Raw genomic sequence first — 25,339 nt, 5'->3', positions numbered from 1 at the left:
TTTTGCGATTGTTTTTGGTTGCATTGTTTTGTGTTTTAAAAAACTTAGTGCCCTGTTAGAATATTCCCAAAGGGAATGTTTTTAAACACATTTTTAGCCGTATAACAACACATTTTTTCAAAAAAGGCATTTTTATAAACTTACAGTGTAAGTAACAGAAAACACTGTGACAAATTTGGCTCTAGGGGATGTTAATTATAGCTTTAAATTGGGTAGTAATATGATTACCTGGTTGTATGACAGAATTGTTCCTTCCTCTGCCATAAACGAGCAGCGAACTGCAGTGGAAAAAGTATGGCTCTAGTCCAATGGATACGGGTTTTAGTTTAGAAGTGGCCATTGGTAGTTTTGTTACCCTGGGCGAATCTTTTTACTTCTCCACAATTTTCTTATGAGGCAAAGAGGAAACTTATTTATCCCTCAGAGCTGACTAAATGGCATGACTCAAAACACCTAGGGTTAAGACCTGTCATACAAACGGCAGTGCTAATTGTTATTGTTATCTGGAGTTTCAAACTATAAACTTTGAAAAATAAATTCCTGGAAAAATTGAGAAGTATAATAGATTGCCTAATTTTGCGTTTTTACCTAATACGATGTCAACAAACATACTTTTTGTTTTTCGCTTAGTCATTTGCTGATGTACATTTGCCTTCCTGATTTTGTTTTGCTTAGTCCTATTTTATTAAAAATTTTTTTTTAACGTTTATTTATTTTTCAGACAGAGAGAGAGCATGAACAGGGGAGGGTCAGAGAGAGAGGGAGACACAGAATCTGAAACAGGCTCCAGGCTTTGAGCGGTCAGCACAGAGCCCGACGCGGGGCTCGAACTCACGGACCGTGAGATCATGACCTCAGCCAAATTTGGACCCTTAACTGACTGAGCCACCCAGGCGCCCCTGCTTGGTCCTATTTTAAAATGTTCATTCCTTCAGCAGTGATGGAATGTTCTGGGGAGGCCAATCTGATTATAAAATTTTACCATAGACATTGCATGTAAGGGTTACGGAATATTAACTATGTTCTTCAGATAAAGGACCTCTGTGATTCATCCTCCACGTTTTTGCAGGCACAGCATCAAATGCCTTGAGACAGCCATACATTTGGTTGACCATCATTCTGACCGTTGCAGTGTGCTTACTGCCCGTCGTTGCCATACGCTTCTTGTCAATGACCATCTGGCCATCAGAAAGTGATAAGGTATAGAAAAACCAGTATTCCCATTCTGAGTGCCCCTCAGAGAAATCAGAGCGTGTCCCCACAGCAGCTTTCCTGCAAAATTCTAAACTCATGGGAAGTTTGGTATGGAGGTTTATTTAATACTACTTCTCTTTAACTCCGTCTTGCAAAGAAGTCCTTTGGGACAGGGATTTTTCTTTTCATGCTTTTTATTTTAAACATTATCAAAGGGAGAATAGTATAATGAAGCCCCACATGTCTATCCCCTAATTTAACAATTACAATATTAACATTTTGCCCTGCAAATAGGTTGGGGTATGTACTTACGTATAGAAAATGCCACCTCTTCTGGTGGAATGTCTGAGCCACAAGTTGTTCAAACAATGTATCACTTCAATTCACATAATCAGCAGCAGGCTTCAGGCTCTGGTGACTGAGCACCTAAACGTCTGTCAAAAGCACTGGGGTTCTTTCCATCTCTCCCCTCTGCTATCCTCATTATGAGCTTCACCTTGAAGTTGGGGGGATGGCTACTGCAGTTCCAGGCACCTCCTTCTGACACACCCCTGTCCGGATGAAGACAGGAGACTGCTCCATAGCTCTCTCTTAGCGGCCCGAGAATTGTGCCTGGGAGGGCCCAGGCCACATCATGCAGATCTCCTTAGCCAGATGAGGTCACACGGCCATCGCCGGACTCGTGCGGAGCAAGGGAAGTCAATCAGCCCTGCTCCTGGGAGCAGTCTCCACAGCCCAAGAGGGTTGTGACTGTATGCAGGAAAGGTGTTCTTGACTCTACTCCTTCTTCATCAGGAAGGAGAGAGAAGATGCTAGGCAAGCAACCTTCAGTGCCCCCTAGATATTCTCCCATGTCTGTTGACCAGAAGATGCAGTAGCAACAAGGGGAAGAGAACGACGGAATTTTCTCTCGAACCTGTCCCAGTCTAATTTGTCAGTGGCAAAGAGCAGTAGCGGAGGCGAGTGGGAATTTCGGCTCCCCGTTTTCTAGAAGGTCCGAGACCTTGAAAGTGTTACGTAACCGCTCGGCGTGCCATCCCCTGTAAAAGGAGCACGGCGATGCCGCCTTAAACAAGACAGCCTTCAGGAGGGACCCCACCCCCTGGGCTAAGTTAGTGCCCGTCCACCTCCGCCACCACAACCCTTCCATTTCATTGTCGGCCTCGCCCCCTCCCCCCGCAGATCCAGAAGCACCGCAAGCGGTTGAAAGCGGAAGAGCAGTGGAAGCGGCGGCAGCACGTGTTCCGCCGGGGCGTGTCCTCGCGGCGCTCCGCCTACGCCTTCTCGCACCAGCGCGGCTACGCCGACCTCATCTCCTCCGGGCGCAGCATCCGCAAGAAGCGCTCCCCGCTGGACGCGATCATAGCCGAGGGCACCGCGGAGTACCGGCGGACTGTGGAGAGCTGATGCGGCGGCGAAGCCGGCACACACACACACACGCACACAGATGTCTATTTTTGTATGAAAAACTCTCAGGACTTTTTAAAAAACCAAAAACTGAATTTGTCACGAGGATGTTAAAGACAACAACTTTTGTAACAAACCACTTGGGCTGGACTATTGCAACGGCGAAGCCAAGAATACCTTTTCAAAAGTCCTCTTGTTCAACTGCTTGTGTTCATTAGGCTTCAGAGGGGATGTCGTAATCCAGTCTCGATCTGGGACAGCAGAATTAGAAACTGGCTTGTATTTCAGTGCAAATGGTACCGCATTATAAAATTACAATGAGATCATTCCTGCCTGGGATCTTCAACATACATAACCAGAGGTTACTTTTTTTTTTGCCCCATTGGGTACCTTCTTAACAAAGACCGTTTATTTATAATGGCCACGACAGAAAAAATGCTGAATGTTCATCACCTGGAAGATAATGAGCTGCATGGTTTCATGTTCTCCTGTTGGTTCAATCAAGGAAAATCACTTCACATTTCATAAGTACAAGGTTTCAGTCTGCTTCGGTTTACTACCAGGTTAAAAGTGTGCATCACCTACGTTTACTCTTACTACTACATATTTTAGCCACTTCCTTCCCTCCATTTTGAAAAGATGCATTTAAATATTTATGGACTTTTTTTTTTTTAAAGTTCTTAAAAACTAAGGGTAGCCGTGATAAATTGTGACTTTGTAACGCTTTCTTTTGAAAAGCAAACTTTGTGTCTGCCTACATGTGTTTTATAAGGGATTTGAACAGAGACCTCACTTTTTCACTTGTCTTCAGAGAAAAAAAAGGCTGTTGGCAGCCACATTTCTAACAGAGTATCCTTTAAAATTGAAAATGATTTTAAGCAATTATGGAAACTATCCTCAAAGAGGCAAAAGTTATTTTTCTCGAGGATTTTCACACGCTAGTTTTTCACATGCTAGTTCCCATATTCTAGTGAAGATACAGAAGTGTTTTCAATAATTCTGTTCTTTACCATTAGGCTGTGAATGTTCACAATACCTGTCCCTTTGAATTCCTATGAGGAAATCACAACATGTATAATCATTCATATTCCAGGAATGATAAAAGAATGTATGGCTCTTTATTCTATGGAAGTAAAGTTCTGGAAGTTTACAACTTTTGTACATAAACTGTAAATTGTTCTTCTTTCTTTCTTTGGTAAAGAAAAGTTTGCTTGTATTCTTCGTTTCCTCTCCTGTTTTGTGAATTGTGGGAAAGGTCGACAACGCAAATGTGTCAAAGACTTACACTGCTGGGTGCAATATTAACAATTGTAAAATGCAAATTGCTTTGGATAAATTATTTCTATATTCTGTAAATCAGATTTAATGTATATTTTTGTTTAAAAAATAAATGCTTTAGTAAAATCTTTGGAAAGGATATTTCAAGTAGGGTATGTGACAGAAGAATCTAGGTCTGCAAGGTTTCTAAAGAAACGCAGGGGTCCTTTGGTGAGAAATACAAGTTAGGGGCAGGGTATTGAGTATTAGGGGAGAAGCTACTGAGAGAAAGCCATTAGACCTGAAAGGTGGTGGGTATGGATTTATATTTGGCCAGACCAATTGTTTCAAGGGAGGGTGGATCTTAGCATACTTAGATGAGGCACGATTTTTTAAAATGACCTAGGTTCTGAAACCAGAATAAAAACATAGGTAACTTTCCACCTATGGGGCTGGGAAGTGAGCAAATGATCAAAGGGGAATCAGGATGCTGAAGGGCAGGAGAGCAGAGGAGGCAGACCTGAGGCTTGAGTCTGGGAGGGCTGAATGGGCTGAGCCAGCTGCAGTACAGGCAGGCAGCTCCCGGACAGTGACCCCACTAAGGAAATGGGACTGTGACACAGAGAAGGAGGTTCTCTGCAGAAAGACATCGGTGGGGGGCTTCTTTGGGAGGCACAATTGCCAGCAGATGACAGTTTCAGCCTAGGGGTGCTTTATATGGTGCGAGATCAGGACCTACCTCTTTCCTGTTCCACAACTGACAGTCTCCTGGAGGAGATCTTCATGTCCGGATCTTTGGAAATGGGGTAAAAGGAGATGGGACAGATTAGACCCTGCAACAGAAATTGTATGAGAAAAAGTTCTGGGCAGACCTGGGAGATAATCCCTCAAAAAAAGGGGAAAAAAAAAAAAAAAAAAAAAAGGCCACTTTTCTTCCTAGGATGTCCTACTGTATTTATATTGGTTGAGGAGTATACTGTTTTAATCAAAGAGTGCCACCTAAGGGTTCATACTGATGATCAGTACCAGAAACTCCAATAACGATATCCAGTGGGGATAAAATGGCTCTAAAGAGGCTCCAAGGTGATAGCAAAACATACCTTAATGGAGTCTGTATTTTAAGTTGTTGCCTTCATGTGATGTGGATGAAGCTTAGTAAAACCGTAAGACGGTTTCTCAAAGTCTTATCAGAATCTGCTTGAAAGTTATAGCTACAATAAAACTTCTGGTGCATTTATAATTACAAAAAGGCCTATGAAAACACTGTAAAAATTGACTGTCTTCACTTAAATAGGCATTTCTTCAAAGAGGATATATACACGGCCAACAAGGGTATAAAAACGTCCTCAACATTAGTCATTAGGGAAATGCGAATCAAAGCCACAGTGAAATACCATTTCACACCCACTAGGATAACTATAAAAAAAAGGAAGGGCACCTGGCTGGCTCAGTCAGTAGAGCGTGCGACTCTTGATCTCAGGGTTGTGAGTTCAAGCCCCAAGCTGGGCTTGGAACTTACTTAAAAAAAAAAAAAAAAAAAAGTGTTGGCAAGGATGCAGAGAAACCGGATCCCTCGCCCGCTGCCGGTGGGAATGTGAAGTGTTGCACCCACTGTTGGCACAGTCTGGCAGTTCTACAACAGGAACAGGATTACCATAGAAACAGCGATTGTCCCAAGTAGGTATATATACACCCCAAAACCTTGAAAATAAGCACTCAGATACCTGTACGTGAATGTTCACAGCAGCACTTACAACAGCCAGAAAGGAGAAACAACCTAAACGTCCATCGACAGATGACTGGATACACAAGGGATTTACATATAATGGAATATCATTTAGTCAGAAAAAGGAATAAGGCTCCTTCAAGATGGAGACATAGAAAGATCCTGAACTCCTCTCCTCCCACAGACACGCCAGATGTACAGCTACAAATGAACAATTTCCTCTGAAAACAAAAGCTGAGGGACTCCTTCCATCGGACAAACAACTCGCACTGAAGTGTTTAGGAAAGGCAGAGATGCAATCTTGCCGAAAACCCCACCCCCAGCATTGGAAATCCAGAGCTTCTCAGGGAGGAGTGAAGGGTTTGAACCCTACGTCGGGAACCCCAACTTCTAAGACCTACCGCTGAGAGATAAGCCCCTGAAACTTACAGCTTTGAAAGCCCACAGGGTTTGCATCCCTGAGACCCAAAAGGCTATCGTGCAAACTGAGAAATGGCTGTTGAAGGGCTCAGGCCCCTGGACTCACTGGCACCAGGCCCAGTGCAGAAGCGGCCAGACTTTACGTGAAAGCAGCTTCTTTACCTATCTTAAAGCATCGGCCTGAGAGGCAGGCATCTAATTCAGCACACATCTAGGGGCCTGCCGGCATACTCTCCAAGGATGGAGGCCAGTAGACACTTTAAAAAAAATTCTTTTTAATCCGGGCTCCTTCTTTTTTTCCCCCAGCAGGCATCATCTTTATGCCCTCCCTCCGCTGCCCTCCAGAGCACCAGTATCTCCCAGAGGGGAGCTGTTACATGCACCTGGTATTGGTTTTATACCGGGTGTCTCCGTTTTTGCAACTGCCACCCAGTGTGAACGCCCCTTGGGTCACCTGGCTCTGGGGGCCAGCAGCGCCTGCATTCTGGGGACCCACAAGACTGTAACAATTGGAGAGACAGTTCATGGCCAGCTAACACCACGGCAATATCTGCCCAGTCTTCCTGTGATAAAGGACTGTTGTGGTTGTCCTGGAGCTTCGGCCTGAGGGGCAGGCTTCTGGCTTGGCACATGTCCGGAGGCCCATTGACGGACTCTCGGGGAAGGGAGCCTGGTGGACATCACGCTTGCCCTCTTTCTCTGCCTCACTCCGGCTTGTCAGTATCTCCCAGAAAGGAATTCAGACCCTCATCGGGTGCCCCGATTCTTGCAGCAGGTGCTGCAAGGTGACATCTCTAGACCGCCTGGCCATGGTGGCCGACCGGCTAATGAGTCACACAGGACTGTCACCAACAGAGAAAGAGTTTTTGACTGTCTACCATTTCCAGAGCAAAGCAAGAGGCAACGGTCCAAAGAGCCCAAACTTTCTGTGAAAGAGGCCTATTAGCTAATCTCCATGGCTACGTCTGAGGGATAGACTTGCAATCAAACACACATCTAAGGGCCGACTGCAAACCTTTCCGGAGACCTCAGACGGCTATCTTTCTGTTCTCTTTCTGCCGTGCTCCAGTATCTCCCAGAGGGGAGCTTGTACAACGTCTGGTGCCCCGTTTTTACGTCTGCTGCCTTGTTTTCTGCAGCTACCACCTCACGGATGCCCCTTAACTGCTCCGCTCTGGTGGCCAGCAGGGTCGGCATCCCTGTATCCTGTGCAACTGACTGCCACAAACGGGCAGACAGTCTCTGGACTGCTGCAAACCCCAGCGTACAATACAGACTGAAACACACCCCCATTCTTCCTGTGAGAAGGGACTATTTGCGTGTCCTGGAGCTTTCGACCGAAGGGGCTGGCTTTTGGTTTGACATACGTCTAGAGATCTACTAAAATGCTGTACTTAGCCGGTAAGTCAGTAGATTCCGCCCTGTGCCCTCCATCTGCCTTGCCTCAGATAGCTGGTATCTCCCAGAAAGGAGCTCATATAGTTGCCTGGCACCCTAATGTTTGTGACTGACGCTCAGGGTGCCCAGCCTAGGTAGCTGGCAGGACCTAATGCTTGCAGTCCTATAGGACTATATATATTTGTATACTTTAAAAGCTGCTGCCTGACAGTCTGATTTACGTACAATCAGCCTGAATCTAGGTGCTGACTTAGGTCCTCCTCCAAGGGACAGCTCAAGAATACAATAAATGAACTGAAAAATAACCGGAGGGGTTCAACAGTAAACTGGATGAAGAAGAAGAAAGGACGTGAAAACTCAAATACAGGGCAGACAGAACTCAGCCAATCAGAGCAGCAAAAATAAGAAGAAGAAAAAAAAAAAAACCAACAATGTAGAAAAGAGAACTTATAGGACTTATGAAATAACATCAAACAGACCAATATTTGTATTAAAAGGTTCCAGAAGAAGGAGAAAAGAGAAAGGGGCAGAAAGCTCATCTGAAGAAAGAACAGCTACCTGAAAATTTCTCTAAGCTGGGGACAGAAACAGAAATCCAGATCCAGGAAACCCTGAGAGTTCCAAATACAAAGCTGAAGAGACTCAAACGTATTATAATTACAATGTCAAAAGTTAAAGACAAGGAAAGAATTTTAAAAGCATCAAAAGAAAACCAATTTCTTATGTAAGAGGGATTTTCCTCCGTAAGATCAGATTTTTCAGGAGAATTTTGGTGACCAGAAGGGAGTGTTATTCAAAGTGCTGAAAGAAAAAAACTTCCAGCCAAGAATACCTACTGTACCTGACAATGTTTTCATTCAGAATTTAAGGAGATAAAAAGTCTTCCAGACAAGCAAAAAGAAGTTCATTAACACTATACTAGCTTTAGAAGAAATTTAATTTTCTTTTTGAGAGAGAGAGAACCAGAGAGGAAGGGGCAGAGAAAGAAGGGAACAGAAGATCTGAAGTGGGCTCCATGCTGAGAGCAGAGAGCCTGATGTAGGGCTCAAACTCACTAACCGTGAGATCATGACCTGAGCCAAAGTTGGACACTCAACCAAACGAGCTACGCAGTTGCCCTGCCTTAGAAGAAATTTTAAAGAGATTTCTTGAAGCTAAAATGAAGGGTGCTAATTAGTAACGAGAAAATACAAAAGTATAAATCTCACTGGTGAAGGTAAATACATAGTAAAATTCAGAGTCTAATGTTGTAAAGGTGGTGGGTTAATCACTTACAAAGCTTGTATGAAAGCTGAAACATGAAGTAGCAAAGATAGCTATAACTACGATAATTTATTAAGGGATACACAAAATACAAAGACTTAAATTGTGAACAAAAACGTAAAACAGGTGGGTGGGGGTTAAAAATGTAGAGCTTTAGAAGATGTTCAAACTTAAGTTCTTATCAACTTAAACCACACTGTTATAAGTTGTTACATGTAAGCTTCACAATAACCAGGAAGCGGAAACCTACAGTAGATACACAAAAGATAGAAAAAGAATCAAACATACCATTATAGAAAATCACCAAATCACAAGGGAGGAGAATAAGGGAAAAAGAAAAGAACTACAAAACGGCCAGAGGACAATTGACAAGGTGACAATTAAGTACATACATATCAAGAATTACTTTAAACATAAAAGAACTAAATTCTTTAATCAAAAGACACAGAGGGGTGCCTGGGTGGCTCAGTCGGTTAAGCATCCCACTTCGGCTCAGGTCATGATCTCGCAGTTTGTGAGTTCGAGCCCCACATCAGGCTCTGTGCTGACAGCTCAGGGCCGGGAGCCTGCTTCAGATTCTGTGTCTCCTCCTCTCTCTGCCCCTCCCCTGCTCATGTTCTGTCTTTCTCTGTCTCTCAATAACAAATAAACGTTTAAAAAAAAAAAGCCAAATGTATAAAAGACACAGAGTGGCTGAATAGATAAAAGACCCATCTATATGCTGCTTACAACAGATTCACTTCAGATGGAAGGACACACACAGACTAAAAGTGAAGAGATGGAAAAACATAGCCCATGCAAAAGGAAACCTTAAAAAGAAAGCTGGGGTGGCTATAGTTTCAACAAAGATTGTAATAAGAGACAAAGAAGGTCATTATATAATAAAAGGGTCACCCACCAAGAGGATATAGCATTTGTAAATATTTATGCACCCCAGAATGGTAAAATATAGAAAGCAAATATTAACAGACATAATGAGAGAAATAACCAGTAATACAATAATACTACAGTACTTTAACATTCCAATTTCATCAGTGGATAGATCGTCCAGATAGAAAATCGATAAGGAAACACTGGCTTTAAAAAATACATTAGGCCAGATGGATGTAACAAACATATACAGAACATTCCATCCAAAAACCAAGTCTCAAGCGCACAAAGAATATTCTCCAGGACAGATCACATATTGGGCCACGAAACAAGTCTTAATAAATTTAAGAAAATTTAAATCATATCAAGCGTTCTTTTTCTTACTATAATGGATGAAACAAGAAATCGGTTACAAGAAGAAAACTGGAAAATTCACAAATACATGCACATCATACAACATGCCACTGAACAACCCATGAGCAAAAAAATACCAAACAGAAATAAAAAAGTGTTTTGATGAAGATGAAAATACAACATACCAAAACTTATAGGATGCAGAAAAAGCAGTTCTAGGAGGGAAGTTCACAGCAATAAATGCTTACCCCAAGAAACAAGAAAAAATCCAAAAAGGCAAAACCTAACTTTACACACCAAAGAACAAGAAAAAGAGGAGCAGGGCCCAAACTTAGTAGAAGAAAAAAATAACAAAGATCAAAGCAAAGATAAGTGAAATAAAGACTAAAAAAGCAACAGGAAAAGAGAAATGAAAGTAAGCTAGTTTTTGAAACGATAAAATGTGTAAATCTTTAGCTAGACACACCAAGAAAAGATTGGTGCCACAGAAATACAAAGGATCATGACTGACCACTGGGAAAATTATACTCTAAACTGAACAACCCAGAAGAAATGGGAAAAATTCCTGTAAACCTACAATCTATAAGACTGGATCATGAAGAAACAGAAAATCTAAACAGACCAATTTTACTAAACTAGTAAGGAGACTGAAGCAATAATCAAAAACCTCCCAACAAACAAAAGTCCAGGACCAGAGAAGTTCACTGGTGAATTCTACCAAATAATGCCAATCCTTTCTTTTAGAACTCTCCCAAAAAACAGAAGAGGAAAGAGTACTTCCCAATTCATTTTATGAGGCCAGCATTATCCTGATATATACCACAAGAAAATCACAGGCCAATATACTTGATGAACATAGATGCAAAAATCCTCCATAAAATATAGGTAAACAAAATTCAACGACACATTAAAAGGACCATATGCTTAGATCAAGTGGGATTTATTCTAGGGATGCAAAGATGGTTCAACATCCACAAATTAATGTAATATAACACACTAACAAAATAAATGATGAGAATCACAAAATCATCTCAAAAGATGAAAAAAAAAAAGCATTTGACAAAATTCAACATCCACTGATAAAAACTCTCAACAATCTGGGTATAGAGGGAATGTACCTCAACATAATAGAGACCATATATGACAAGCCTGCAAGTAACAAGATATTTAAAGGTAAAAAGCTGGAAGTTTTCCCTCTATCATCAAGAACTAGACATGGATACCCACTCTCCCCACTTTTATTCAATAAAGTATTGAAATGCTAGCCAGAGAAATTAGGCAAGAAAAAGAAATAAAAGGCCCACAAACCAGAAATGAAGAAGCGAAACTGTAACTATTTGTCCATGACATGATATTATGTATAGCAAATTCTAAAGACACGACCAAATAATCTGTTAAAACTAAAAAACTCAGTGGAATTACAGGATACAAAATCAGTATAGAAAAATCTGTTGCATTTCAATATGGTAATAACAAAGTAGCAGAAAGAATAATTAAAACAACCGTACTTACAACTGCGTCACAAAGAATACCTGGGAATAAATTTAACCAAGGAGGTGAGAGAACTGTACACTAAAAAATATAAAATATTGATAAAAGCAATTGAAGATGGCATAAATAAATGGAAAGAAATTCTGTGCTCATGGAATAGAAGAATTAGTATTGTTTAAATGCCCACACTACCCAAAGCAATTTATAGATTTAATGAAAGCCTGGTCAAAATTTCAATGGTATTTTTCACAGAAATAGAACAAACAACCCTAAAATTTGTAGGTAACCACAAAAGACCATGATAATCCAAAGAAGTCTCCAGAAGTAAAAACAAAGCTAGTGGAATCATACTCCCTGATTTCAGACTATGTTACAAAACTACAGCAATCAGGGGTGCCTGGGTGGCTTGGTTGGTTAAGCATCCGACTTCAGCTCAGGTCATGATCTCACGGTCCATGAGTTCGAGCCCCGCGTCGGGCTCTGTGCTGACAGCTCAGAGCCTGGAGCCTGTTTCAGATTCTGTGTCTCCCTCTCTCTCTGCCCCTCCCCTGTTCATTCTCTGTCTCTCTCTCTCTCAAAAATAAATAAATGTTAAAAAAAAAAAAAAAAAAAAAACTACAGCAATCAAAACAGGGTGATATTGGCATAAAAACAGACACATAGATCAATGCAACAGAATAAAGAAATAAACCCACACACATATAGTCAATTAATTTACAAAAAAAGAGCCAAGAATATACAATGGGGAAAGAACAGCCTCTTCAATAAATGGCGTTGGGAAAATTGGACATCCACACGCAAAAGAATGAAGCTGGGCCAGTATCTTACACAATCCACAAAAATACACTCCAGGGAAGATGGTGGAGGAGGATCCTAGGTTAACCTTGTCCACAGACACACCACCCACACTCGTGTAACTGACCCAGAAAATGACCCAAAGACTGGCAGAATGGCTCTTCAGAGGCAACTGTAGAAAGGAGGCTACATCCAAAATGGTAGGAAGGGCAGAGCTGGTTAAAAAGCAAACCAACCTACGAGACTAATCACAAATGGGAGGGACACACTGTGTGCACAAAGGGAAAGGAACAGATCCCACACCAGGCACTCTGGACACAGGGGACCTACACTGGGAAGACAAATCCCCATAACATGTAGCTTTGAGGACCAGAGGGGCTTAACTTCGAGTTTGTACAATTAGTGGGGCTTAACACCAGAACTTTAAAAATCAGTGGGTTGTCTCTGGGAAAGCCGGAAAGCAAGGGCATAGGAAACGGTCCCTGCCATATACAGTGTATATATACAGTGTGTGTGTGTGTGTGTGTGTATATATATATATATATATATATATATATATATATATACAGTGTATATATACAGCGTATATATACATACAGTGGAATAGTACTCAGTAATGAAAAAGAATGAAATCTTGCCACGTGCAACAACGTGGATGGAACCGGAGGGTATTACGCTACGTGAAATAAGTCCGAGAAAGTCATAAAGGTTTTCACTCATATGTGGAATTTGAGAAACTTAACAGAAGACCACAGGGGAAGGGAAGGAAAAATAAGTTACAGAGAGGGAGGCAAATCAGAATAATCTTAAATACAGTGAACAAACTGAGGGTTGATGGGGGTGGGGGTTTGAGGGGCAGGGGAAATGGGTGATGGGCACTGAGGAGGGCACTTGGGATGAGCACTGGGTGTTGTATGTAAGTGACGAATCATAGTAATCTACTCCTGAAGCCAAGACTACATTGTGTATTAGCTAACTTGACAATAAATTATTAAAAAAAAAAAAACACACCACCAACAAAAGATAATATAAAACAAACAAAAAACAAAACAAAAAAATCCCCCCCAAAGAAGCAGCAGTTTGAAAAGTGCCTGGGGTACACGGGAAGGAGATTTATTTACTAACCTCAACACATGCACCGGAGTGGCAGAGATCTTTGGGAACTTCTCCAAGAACCAAAGAGCTGGTGGGCACTATCTGCCCTCACCCCAGCCTAGACACACAGCCAGCTGTGGGACCAACGTGAACCCTCACCACCTAGCTTGCTAACACCACAGCCCCTGCATTCTCCTGTGGACTACGGATCCGACAGCCCCGCTCAGCGGGAGTCCATGCAAAGCGACACCACAAGCTTCTCCTTGTGCAAGCGGCTCCCTACCAGCCACTCCAAAGTGACTCCTGCCCTGGGGACAGGGGAAAGTAACCGGCAAGAGGCTGGGTGCAGACATCTGATCTGACTGCTGGCCCTGCCTATGAACAGAAGCCTCACAAGGAGCAGTACAAAGAGAGAGCCCGGTAGTTCCGGGTCACCACAACCCCAGCAGACTGACTGGGGACAGATGTCAGGTCCGACTGCGGGCCCCACCCATCAGTAAAAGCCTCTCAGGGGGCAACACAGGGAGAGCGCCCTGAAGTTCAGTGTGACCAGTTCTGGCAGATGGGCTGAGGGCAGGCATCTGGTCTGACCCAACTCAAGCCCAGGGCAGCCCCACACTGGCCCCTTAAGAGCGCTGGGGACCAAACTCTGCCCTCAACAGGCAAAGAGGGCCACTGCAGACACCTGGACTGAAGGCGAACACGGCTCAACCACAACAGCAGGGCACACGCTTCTCGAGCCTCTGTCCCCATCTGTGGGAGGAGGAACAGTGTGGGCTTCTCTGTGGCCTCGCTGCTAGAATTTATTGCCTACTTAGATATCATTGTTGCCTCTGTGAAGACCCCCTAAATAATACGTGGGCTCCCAGGAAAGCATTACTTTAACATTTATCAGGGACAAAATGATTCAACCAAATCTCAAAGCATGGGACCTCTCCCTGCCCTGAGCCCACATTGTACATCTGCTTTATTTTTTTAAAAAATCACCAAAAAGCATTCCAAACGTAAAGATAAAAAACCTTCCTGGTTCCCATAATATTAAAAAGTCATTCAGCCTTGGGGCACCAGGCTGGCTCAGTTGGTTAAGCGTCCGACTTCGGCTCAGGTCACGATCTCGCAGTTTGTGAGTTCGAGCCCCGCGTCAGGCTCTGTGCTGACAGCTCGGAGCCTGGAGCCTGTCTCCCTCTCTCTCTGCCCCTTCCCCAGCTCACACTCTCTCACTGTCTCAAAAAGAAATAAACATTAAAAAAAAAATTTTTTTTTAAAGTCATTCAGCCTTGCACATACTAAAACCACGAGAGAAAGTCTAGAATTTTCTAGAATGCTCTTTGTCATAATAATTTGTAATCTTTATGTGAAAAAAACCATATAACCCTGCACCAAATGTTCCTTCCCCAGAGCACTCTCTTCTTTGTGAAGACTGTGTATCCTGGACAGCCGTACTAGCTTGGGCTCAACTCACTCTTTTCCTTTTTAAAAATTTTAAAAAGGTTTGTTCATTTTGCATTAACATTTCCCGGCACAGCTGTCAGGACATCAGAGCAACTCACCTGAGAACACCTGGGGGTCGCCTGGACCCTGGCTGCTCCGTGCCAGCACCGGCCCCTTGTGCCACTGCGGTTTCTCAGCACCTCACAGGTGTATCGGGGGACTTCTCCTGATACCCGGACCTCCTCAATTTGAGTTGATGATCCTGACTTCGATTCCAGCTGTTGATGGTTACTGGTAGTGTTCTCCAGGTGGGAATAACCTAAAGGAGTTGATGGATTATTTGTTTTAATTCGGCATTACACAAATTGATGTTTTAATAGAAGGCTTGTGTAAATTTTCTGGCTAATAATATGAGAGTCTAAATCATTCAGCTCCAAAGAGAACTGAGTGGGAACAGACTCTGTACCTCTCTCCTCAAAGAAGGGAGACCTGAGACGGACCTCGTCTGTTTCTGTAGCCTGCATAAGGGTGGGAGGATTTAGTTTCCACACATCTCAGCCTGCTGGGGCGAATTCTGTCTGATAGGCACACTTACAGTTGTGATCCTGTATCTAAAGGGAAAATCTGTTTTATCGTGACACTGCTGAGCCTATGTATGTTTTGAGCTCAGTAACAAGATGGCCACTAAATGGATCGTTAAATCATCACACCGTCTCGCAACCGGAGTTACTCTGTCAGAGATCAAATACACGAGATGAGATTCCCTACATTCAGGCTTTTAAGCTCCCCCATGATAAAGATGCTTCATTGCATCGTTATTGCTCCCCAAGCAGGGGAGCTCAGGCCCCGGGCTTCCACCTGTGCACAGAGGGGCCGCACCCCAGATCCCATACCCTGAGCCTGCCGCACTGTGACCACTTCTAAAAATACTTCTTTTAAAATTAAAAAAAGAAAAATAAAGATGCTTCAGGGGAAGTGACCCAACTGAAGGACCAGAGAGACAAGTGTGGACAAAAATCCAATAAGACACCTGACCCCCTTCCCAAAAGTCGGAATGAGGAAGAGGAGGAGGGAGACAGGCAGACACTGGACATCCTAAATCCACCGCCCCAAGCCCAGGCACCAGAACCAAAGTCCAACCCACGGCCTGCTCCTCCAGCTCCTCGAAAGGGCTGAAAAGCAACCAGGGGAAATGCCTGTTTCGCAGGAGGGAGAGATAGGAAACAGATGGAAAAGTGTTAGTCCAAACTTTGAATCTGCCTCTGGCCTTGCCGGGGGGTGCCCCTGCCACCTCTGCCTCTACCTCCCCCCTCCTCCTGTTCCTCCACCTGGGCTACTCCTATATGATCCTCGGGCCGTCAACACCAGCAGCTCCTGCTCCCCCCACCCTCACTATCAAGGAGCAAAAAGCACCCCAAGCTGTCGGGCTACTTCCTTATGAGGTTCAAACTGAAGCACCTCCCAAATCAGCGTGAAGGGGCCCAAAGACTCCCCTGGACTCCAGTGGCCCACTTCAGATTTCCCCACTGGAGCTCCAGATAAAATTGACAGTGGGGAAGGAATTGACTTTTTTTTTTTTTTTTAAAGGTTTTATTCTCAAGTAATCTCTACACCCAATATGGGGCTCGAACTTGCAACACTGACGTCAAGAGTCCCATGCTCCACCCACTGAGCCAGCCAGGTGCCCCAATCAACTTTTTGGTAGACACAGGTGCAACATATTCAATATTAAAGCTACTTCAAGGTTGTTGGTTTCATTAAAATAGACATGAGTTTTAGAGTTATCAAGATCAAATATAATAGATATCAGCTTTTACTCTACCTGAATTTATGAGCTAAATTTGTGTTGTATCTGTTGCAATGTCTCAACAATGACTTAAAATGATTGATTTTGTCACATGCAGTTCACATGGGTAATTGTAAGAACAAGTGGGTTAAACATATAAAAAGGTTTATAGCTTTCAAAATCTTTAGTAGCCTTGAAGTTTTGCTAGGTAATTAAATGATAAATTGGTTCAAACTCATTGGATATCTAAGCCTTTTCCAAATAAGATAAAATGAAACATTAAATACTAAACACAGGTTTACCTACACTGTCTTATTATAAGAAAACTAAAAGATCAATTTGGGTTTGTTAATAAATACATTTTATGCTTTATTAAAAGACTGTACTATGAAGAAATATGGTTTTAGAAATTATGAAATATATTCATAAATGTGCCAATCTACGGAACACGGCGGGTGGGGGGGTACCTGGGTGGCTTATTTGGTTGAGTGTCTGACTCTTGATTTCAGTTCAGGATCTCACTGTTCATGGGTTGGAGCTCACATTGGGCTCTGTTCTGACAGTGTGGAGCCTGCTTGAGATTCTCTCTCTCTCTCCCTCTCTCTCTCTGCCCCTCTCCCACTCATACATACACACTCTCTCTGCCCTGCCCCTGCTTGTGCACTCTCTCTCTCTCTCAAAATAAATAAATAAATGGTAAAAAAATCTTTAAAGAATACTAGTATAACAGTTCACAATTGCTTACTACTCAGTTTCTACTAGAAATTAAGGTTTCTAAGCATGAAAAATACTGATAAATGTAATTGAGACTACTAGAAATAATAAGGAAAACATCTCTGTACTCAATCAAGGGATGTTAGAGATATGTTTTTGGTAAGATAAAGTATGGAGAATAAAAATACATTTTTGTTGAGGGAAAAGAAAGTCATTATGTCCTGAAATGAGACTGGTTAGAGACAAAAAAAAACTTAGGGCAAAATCTGAATGAAAAAGAAAAGTTGTAGGTTTGTAAAAGGTAATCTCTGGAAAAAAAAATTTATGAATGTTCAGAACAAAAACTGGGATGGAGGAGTCTTAAAAGTACACTAATATAAGATTGAAATTTGGTTTTTCCCTCTATGAAAAAAGCAAAGTTTTCCTGGATTGTTGGTCTGCTCTTGATAAATTATAAACAAAGTTTTTTGTTTTCCTTTATCTGCCCAGAAAAAAACAAGATTTCTATATTTGGTTTTATCAGGGCCTTGATTACTTAAGAAAACTAAATCCTCTCAACATTAAAAGAGCTAACTTTCAGGGTGCCTGTGTGGCTCAGTCAGTTAAGCACCCGACTTCGGCTCAGGTCATGATCTCACGGTTCATGGGTTCAAGTCGTGTGTTGGGCTCTGCACTGACAGTATGCAGCCTGCTTGGTATTCTCTCTAGCTCTCTCTTTGCCCCTCCCCGATTCATGCTTTCTCTCTCTCTCAAAATAAAGTTTAAAAAAAAAAAAAGGAGCTAACTTTTGCTAACAACTATATAACCCTATATATTTGCCTTTGTAATCTTCTGTTGCCACCTTGGTTGAATAATTAAATATTGTTTTATAATAATCTATGATCCTATTTAGGTATGTTCTTTAGAACCTTCTGAGGTTTATAGCAAACTTCCCCAAAATGCAAATTCTAAATTAAAGGCTTTTTAACTAATTAGGCTTGTCTATTTGGTGTGTTGTTACACGAGAAGTTTGCACAAACGGTGATAAATCTGAGGCTCTATTGTGTGAGTGAATGCTGTTTATTGTGTGAGTAAATGCTGTGAGTAAATGTTCCAGCAAGTATATAAGATTCCTAAAATTTTAATATGTTCTGGAACAACGTTATCACTTAAAATTCTAATTATTAAAGTGCTGTGCATCACAAAAATAACCAAATTTTCTTGTCACCTGTTTTATAAGGGACTCTCATTGGATTTTTAACCATGCCCATTTTTGAGTTCTGCCATTTACAGTTACATTCTGATGCTCTTGCAAATGTGTTCCAGCTTCAAGAAGATTCATAAAAAGAACTTTTTACAAATACAAATTTGTGGTATCTTCAAGATCATAAAGCTAAACTGGGTAAGAATTTCTGGAACTAAGGGAAAAGCTGCATTCACACAAAATAGGAATTAATAACATGGGACTAAGTGAACTGAAAAATATTATAGTTATTATGACTTATTGGAAACACTGCTCGTTATCTAATGTTTGCTCTTTCAGATTTAAGGAAAATTTTTCTCTTATGACATCTATTACTTACAGATATTTGATAAAATATTCCTTTGTAAACAAACTGAAACATTTATCTTTTCTCTCTACCTGAACCCTCCAGAATTCGTAAGCTCTCAGTGAGTATTCTTTCTTACGTGGCAATTATAATTATTTACATAAGTTCAATAAGAATCTGTTCTCCTTGTAACAGGGCACGATTGGAAACACTGGTTATACAACCAAGGCTTTGACTGGAATGTCATTATTTGAGAGAGACATTCACAGACTCAGATGCGACCAGACAGCTGTAAGGAATGAAGGTTGACTTTATGGAGCCAATAAAGCCCCTTGGAAATGTTAGCCTGACACCTTGCTTCCAGAGTTCCCAGCAGCTTTACCAGGTGAGTAAAGTGCAAGTGCAGGAACCTCAGATTTTGGAGACCTTGAGAAAAGCAACTCACCCAAATCTACACGTATTGAAGGCAAATGTGACAGCACGTATTTGGACTGGTTTCTGGCCTTGAAAGGAGATTAAAAGTTTAATTGGAAATTCCTTATAAAAAGTTCCAGCAAACAAGATATAGCAAACTTACATAGTCAATCAGTATTCTTACTATGCTTATGTAAATAATCAGGCCAAGTTTATTAGGACTGAACTTATTTTTCAAGTAGGTTAATCTTTATTTGGCTATCTTTGATGGAAATGAGAGTGGCTTTAGAGAGAAAAAATTATGTTTCAATAACACCCTTGTGGAAGTTAGATTCTAGTTCTCTCTTTTAATGTTTGTTGTTGGCCTAAGCTAGACAACTTGAGGTAAGATTCAGGGAAACTGTCACAATAGCTCGTGTATAGACAGCCTTAGCACCTCTTACTCTGTGGGGATGATGAAAGGACCCCAAGGGCATATGATTATTTGAACAGCTGGACAAAGGGATGGACTCCCTGACAACTATGTAATTCATCTGTCACCAAAAAGGTCCAGACAAACAGTAGGTCTACTGATTACCAAATTAATCACCTTGGTTGGTTCCTGGATAGGACTAGCTGGGGAAATAATTTACAACAAAGTCACAGCCACCGTGTCCATAGTGGTGGCTGAAACAGGACAGGGTTTTAAACTCATACAAAAATCATTAGACTCTGACTTCAAGCATCTTAGATCACAAATTAGCCTTGGATTATGTCCCAGCTGAACAAGGAGGAATAGGTGCTGTTGTAGATACATCTTGTTTCATTAATGTTTCTTGACAGGTGGAACAGAAGGCTGACATCATCCTCCAACAGGCAACATAATTTTAACAACCCCACTGCCCAAACCACCTGGGACTCCATTAAAGGGGACCTCCCAAATGTTGACTTGGTTCTTGCCTTTTCTTGGGCCTTTAGTGGCCATTTTATTGCTGTCACTTTGTGGGTCCTGTGTTTTTAACCTCCTGGTTGACTTTGTGTCTTCTAGGCTTCAACAATTCCAAGTCAAGCTAATGGTGGTGGAAGGGTTCCAACCTGCACCAGTAGAGGATGATCCCAGTCCTTATAAATCATTAGAACAGTCAGCAAGACACCTCCAGGGCAGGACAGGGACAAGAGACCCCACTCAGCAGGAAGCAGTTTCTGACGATGAGACCTTTGGCCCCTTTTCCATAAGAATAAGGAGGTCACAACACCTGGAGTGGGGATTGAGATGGAGGAGGGACTGGACTTGGGTCCCCTCAACCCTGACTGCTAAATCTGGGGTTCTTTGGTTGCCTCCATAAGGAAGGAAAAAAAAAAGAAAAGCTAAAACTCTGTGCCTCTTGAGTAGTACATCTTGCAGGAATGCGGAGGGGAGATGCTTACTGAAAGGAAGATGCTTACTACAAAGACTGGCAAAGAATGAGTCAAACCAGTCTGTGCCATGATGGACCTCACTGCTGACCTTTCACCAAGTTTCTCCCTCATCATAATACTAAAAATCACACCCAGGGTGGAGATTTAACATCCTAAATACACATACGACTCATAAAAATACATGATCTTTAAGTGCACACGTGTCAAGAAATTCCCCACCTTGGGGCACCTGGGTGGCTCAGTCGGTTAAGCGCCCAAGTCTTGATCCTGGCTCGGGTCATGATCTTGCAGTTCGTAAGTTTGAGCCCTGCACTGGGCTCTGTGCTGTTGGTGCACAGCCTGCTTGGGATTCTATCTCTCCTCTCTGCCCCTTCCCCCACTTGTGCATGCTCTCTCTTCTCTCCCAAAATAAGTAAACATAAAAAATTTTTTTAAAAAGAAGGAAAAAAAGAAATCCCCATCTCTACATGCTTATATGTCACCCTTTTCCCATCGAAGTTTCTTTAAAACTCTTTCTGACCTCTCCTCAAGCCAGCCTGAAGGCTCTTCCCTTTGTGGTGTCTCCCTTGTGCTAGAGCATAAGCCCCAATAAAGGCTTGCCTGGAACTCCTGTTCAGCCTCTTGTCAAATTCTGTTGTTTAGAGAGCCCAAGAGCCAGGATGGTAACAGCACTATAAGACCATTTCTTCATAAGGCTATCACTTTCAAGACCAGGAGGTGTAGATGACTTTCTTAACACACAGAAACAGACACAGAGAGTTTGATAAAATGAAGCAACAAAGGATTATCTCCCAAACGAAAGGACAAAAATCACAGCAAAAGTGCTAAATGAAACAGAGATAAGCAATATGCCTGATTATCTGATTACTTTGAGAATTCAAAGTAATGGTCATAAAGATACTTACTAAACTTGAGAATAGATTACAGGATTTCACTGAGACCTTCAACAAAGAAGTAGAAAATACTTTTCAGGGGCGCCTGGGTGGTGCAGTCGGTTAAGCGTCCGACTTCAGCCAGGTCACGATCTCGCGGTCTGTGAGTTCGAGCCCCGCGTCAGGCTCTGGGCTGATGGCTCGGAGCCTGGAGCCTGTTTCTGATTCTGTGTCTCCCTCTCTCTCTGCCCCTCCCCCGTTCATGCTCTGTCTCTCTCTGTCCCAAAAATAAATTTAAAAAGTTGAAAAAAAAAAAATTTAAAAAAAAAAAAAAAAAAAGAAAATACTTTTCAAAGAATAATCAGACATGAAGAACTCAGTAACTGAAATTAAAAATATACTATAGGGAATAAATAGTAGACTACAGAAAGCAGGAGAATAAATCAGTGAGCTGGAAGACAAAGTAATGGAATCCAACCAAACGGAACAGTTAAAAAATAATAATAAATGAAAATAGGTTAAGGGAACTCAGTGACAGCATCAAGTGTAATAACATTCATATTACAGGGATCCCAGATGGAGAAGAGAGAGGAAAAGGGGCAGAAAATTTATTTGAAGAAATAACAGCTGAAGATTTTCCTAAAGTGGAAAAAGAAACAGAAATCCAGATCCAGAAGGCACAAAGAGCCTACAACAAAATCAACCTGAGGAAGTCTGCAACAAGATGCATAATAATTAAAATGGCAAAAAGTGAGAATTTTAAGAACAGCAAGAGAAAGGAAAACAGTTACATGCAAAGGAAACTCCATAAGGCTATCAGCTGATTTTTCAGCAGAAACTTTGCACACCAGAAGGGAGTGCTCATTTGTGCTGAAAGGAAAAAACCTCAAACCAAGAATATTCTATCCAGCAAGACTATCATTCAGAATAAAGAGATAAAGAGTTTCTCAAACAAAACCTAAAGGAATTCATCACCACTAAACAAGTCTTACAAGAAACGTTAGAGGGAATTCTCTGAGTGGAAAGGAAAGGCCTCAATCAGGAGCAAGAAAACTAGTAAAGGAAAAGATTTCACAGCTACAAACAAACATAATAAAAGTAGTACATTAATCATTTATGAAACCAGTATGGAGGTTAAAGCACAAAAACAGTAAAATTAATTATATCTATAAAAATCAGTTGAGGGATCCACAAAATAAAAGGATGTAAAGTATAGTGACACCATATGCATAAAATGGTGGGAAGAGGGGAGTCCAAATTTAGCACTTTTAGAATGGGTTTGAACTTAAATGACCATCAACCTAATATAGACTGCTTTATGCATAGTATTTTACATATAAACCTAAATTTGAACAGATAAATTACTAGCAATAAAACTGAATCAATAATCCCCAAATTCTCAACCAGTAAAGTCCAGGACCAGATGATTTCACAGGTAAGTTCTACCAAACACTTAGAGTTAATACCCATTCTTCTCAAACTATTCCAAAACAAAACAAAACAAAACAAAACAAAAACCAGAAGAGGAAGGAAAGCTTCCAAATTCAGTCTATGAGACCAGCATTGTCCTGATACCAAAAGACATAAAGACATTATTTAAAAAATCAAACTACAAACAAATATATCTGATCAACACAGATGCAAAATTCCTCAACAAGATATTAGCAAACCAAATGCAACCATACATTAAAAAAATCACCACAATCAAGTGAGATTGACTCCTGGGATACAAGGATGGTTCAGCATTTGCAAATCAATAAATATGATAGATCACTTGAATCAGAGAAAGGATAAAAACCATATGATCATTTCAATAAATGCAGAAAAAGCATTTGACAAAGAACAACATCTATTCATGATAAAAAAAAAAAAAAAAACCCTCAACAAAGTAGGCTTACAAGGAACATACCTCAACATGATAAAGGCCATATGTGAAAAATCCACAGCTAATGTCATAATAAATGGTGAAAACCTGAGAGTTCTTCCCTTAAGATCGGGAATAAGACAAAGATGTCCACTCTCACCACTTTTATTCAACGTATTATTGGAAGTCGTAGCCACAGCGATCAGACAAGAAAAAGGAATAAAAGCCATTTAAATTGGTAAGGAGAAAGTAAAACTGTCATTCTTTGCAAATGACATGATACTACATATAGAAAGCCCTAAAGACTCCACCAAAAAACTACTAAAACTGATAAATGAATTCAATAAGGTTGCAGGATACACACACACACACACACACACACGAATATTACTCAGCCATAAAAAAGAATTGCCATTTGCAATAACATGGATGGAACTAGAGGGTATAATGCTAAGTGAAATAAGTCCGAGAAAGACAAATACCATATGATTTCACTCATGTGGAATTGAAGAAACAAAGTGAAGAACAAAGAGACAAACCAAAAAAATGTAAATATAGAGAACAGGGGAGGTAGGTGAGTTAGATGGGTAAAATAGGTGAAGATTAAGAGTTCACTTACAGTGATGAGCACTGAGTACAGAATTGCTGAATCACTGTATTATACACCTGAAATTAATATAACTGTATGTTAATTATACTTAAATTAAGAAACTAATTTTAAAAACTTCAAAATGGAATAAAGACCTAACTGTAAGACCTGAAACTATAAAGCTCCTAAAAGAAAACATAGGCAGTAAACTCTGGGACACTGTCCTTAGCAACATTTTTCTGGGTATGTCTCCTCAGGCAAGGGAAACGAAAGCCAAAATAAACCATCAGTACTATATCAAACTAAAAAGCTTTTGCACAGTAAAGAAAATCATCAGCAAAACAAAAAGGCAACCTACTGAATAAAAGATATTTGCAAATTATGTATCTGATAAGAGGTTAATATCAAAAATATATAAAGAATTCATACAACTCAATAACAACAAAAACAAGAATCCAATTTAAAAATAGGCAGAATTGGGGCACCTGGGTGGCTCAGTCGGTCGAGTGTCTGACTCTTGATTTCGGCTCAGGTCATGATCCCAGGGTTGGGAGATCGAGCCCTGCACTGGGCTCTGCACTGACAGGACAGAGCCTTGGGATTCTCTCTCTGTCTCTGTCCCCCTTCCCCCACACCTCATTTATGCATGTGTGCACGCACACACACACACACACACACACACACACACACGCACACACTCTCTCTCTCTCAAAATAAATAAGCATTTTTAAAAAACTAAGTAAAAATAAAAAAGAATGGAGTGCTACTACATATGCCGCATGGGGGGAAAACCTCCAACACATTACGCTAAATGAAAGATGCCAGGTTCAAGTTTACATATTTATCATTCTATTTATATGAAATACCCAGAATAGTTAAATATATGGAGACAGCTGATATGTGGTTGTTAGGGGTTATGCGTAAAAGGGAATTGTAGTATAAGCCCTGACAGTTTTGTTGTTGTTGTTGTCTGTAATGCAAGTGCCTGACTTGAGCCTCGATTGCCCAGGCATCCACTTCAAAAGGGGATCTCGAAAAAACACATGGCCGGCAACAACTAAATAAAAAGCTAGGCTGTCTACTCCTGCTTAGGCTCCTTTGTTTTAGAGATCGTGGTTGATTTTGATAACTGACCATTTGGGCCACTTGCCTTTTCTCTTTCCACACTTTGACTTCATGCTCTTCTGTTTTAAGTTTGCCAATAGAGTGAGCCTATGAAACCACAGACTCCACTCCCCACCCCCAATAAAAGCAGAACCCCTTGCAGTGTAGCCCCAGGCATGCTGTGTCATTTCTAGGTCCTGTAGGTAATAAACTTATTTTTTCAGGTTCCTGATGGGCATCTTGCAATGATAATAAGAACAAGGGTGGGTCCAACCATGACATTGGTTATTGACAGGCTGACACCAGCACACAACAGAAATAGGGATTGAATTTAATGGGTGTATTAGTCAGGGTTCCCCAGGGGAGAA

General features: G+C 41.3%; 1 protein-coding gene across 2 annotated transcripts in view; it reads left to right on the top strand.

Annotated features, from left to right (window-relative positions):
• ATP8B1 (ATPase phospholipid transporting 8B1) overlaps nt 1-4,005 on the top strand; it is a 127,782-nt gene extending 123,777 nt beyond the window's left edge. For both annotated transcript variants that reach the window (XM_019463935.2, XM_019463936.2), the window contains exons 27-28: nt 1,070-1,200; nt 2,377-4,005. In XM_019463935.2, coding sequence (XP_019319480.2) covers nt 1,070-1,200; nt 2,377-2,601 — 356 coding nt within the window. In that variant the 3' untranslated portion in view covers nt 2,602-4,005. The remainder of the gene's footprint in view (nt 1-1,069; nt 1,201-2,376) is intronic.
• The last annotated feature ends 21,334 nt before the right edge of the window (nt 4,006-25,339 follow it).

Source organism: Panthera pardus, unplaced genomic scaffold (assembly GCF_024362965.1).
Source record: "Panthera pardus isolate Hobbes unplaced genomic scaffold, ASM2436296v1 HiC_scaffold_15, whole genome shotgun sequence".
In the NCBI taxonomy this organism is placed as follows: domain Eukaryota; kingdom Metazoa; phylum Chordata; class Mammalia; order Carnivora; family Felidae; genus Panthera; species Panthera pardus.
This window is presented reverse-complemented; position numbering and strand designations above follow the sequence as displayed.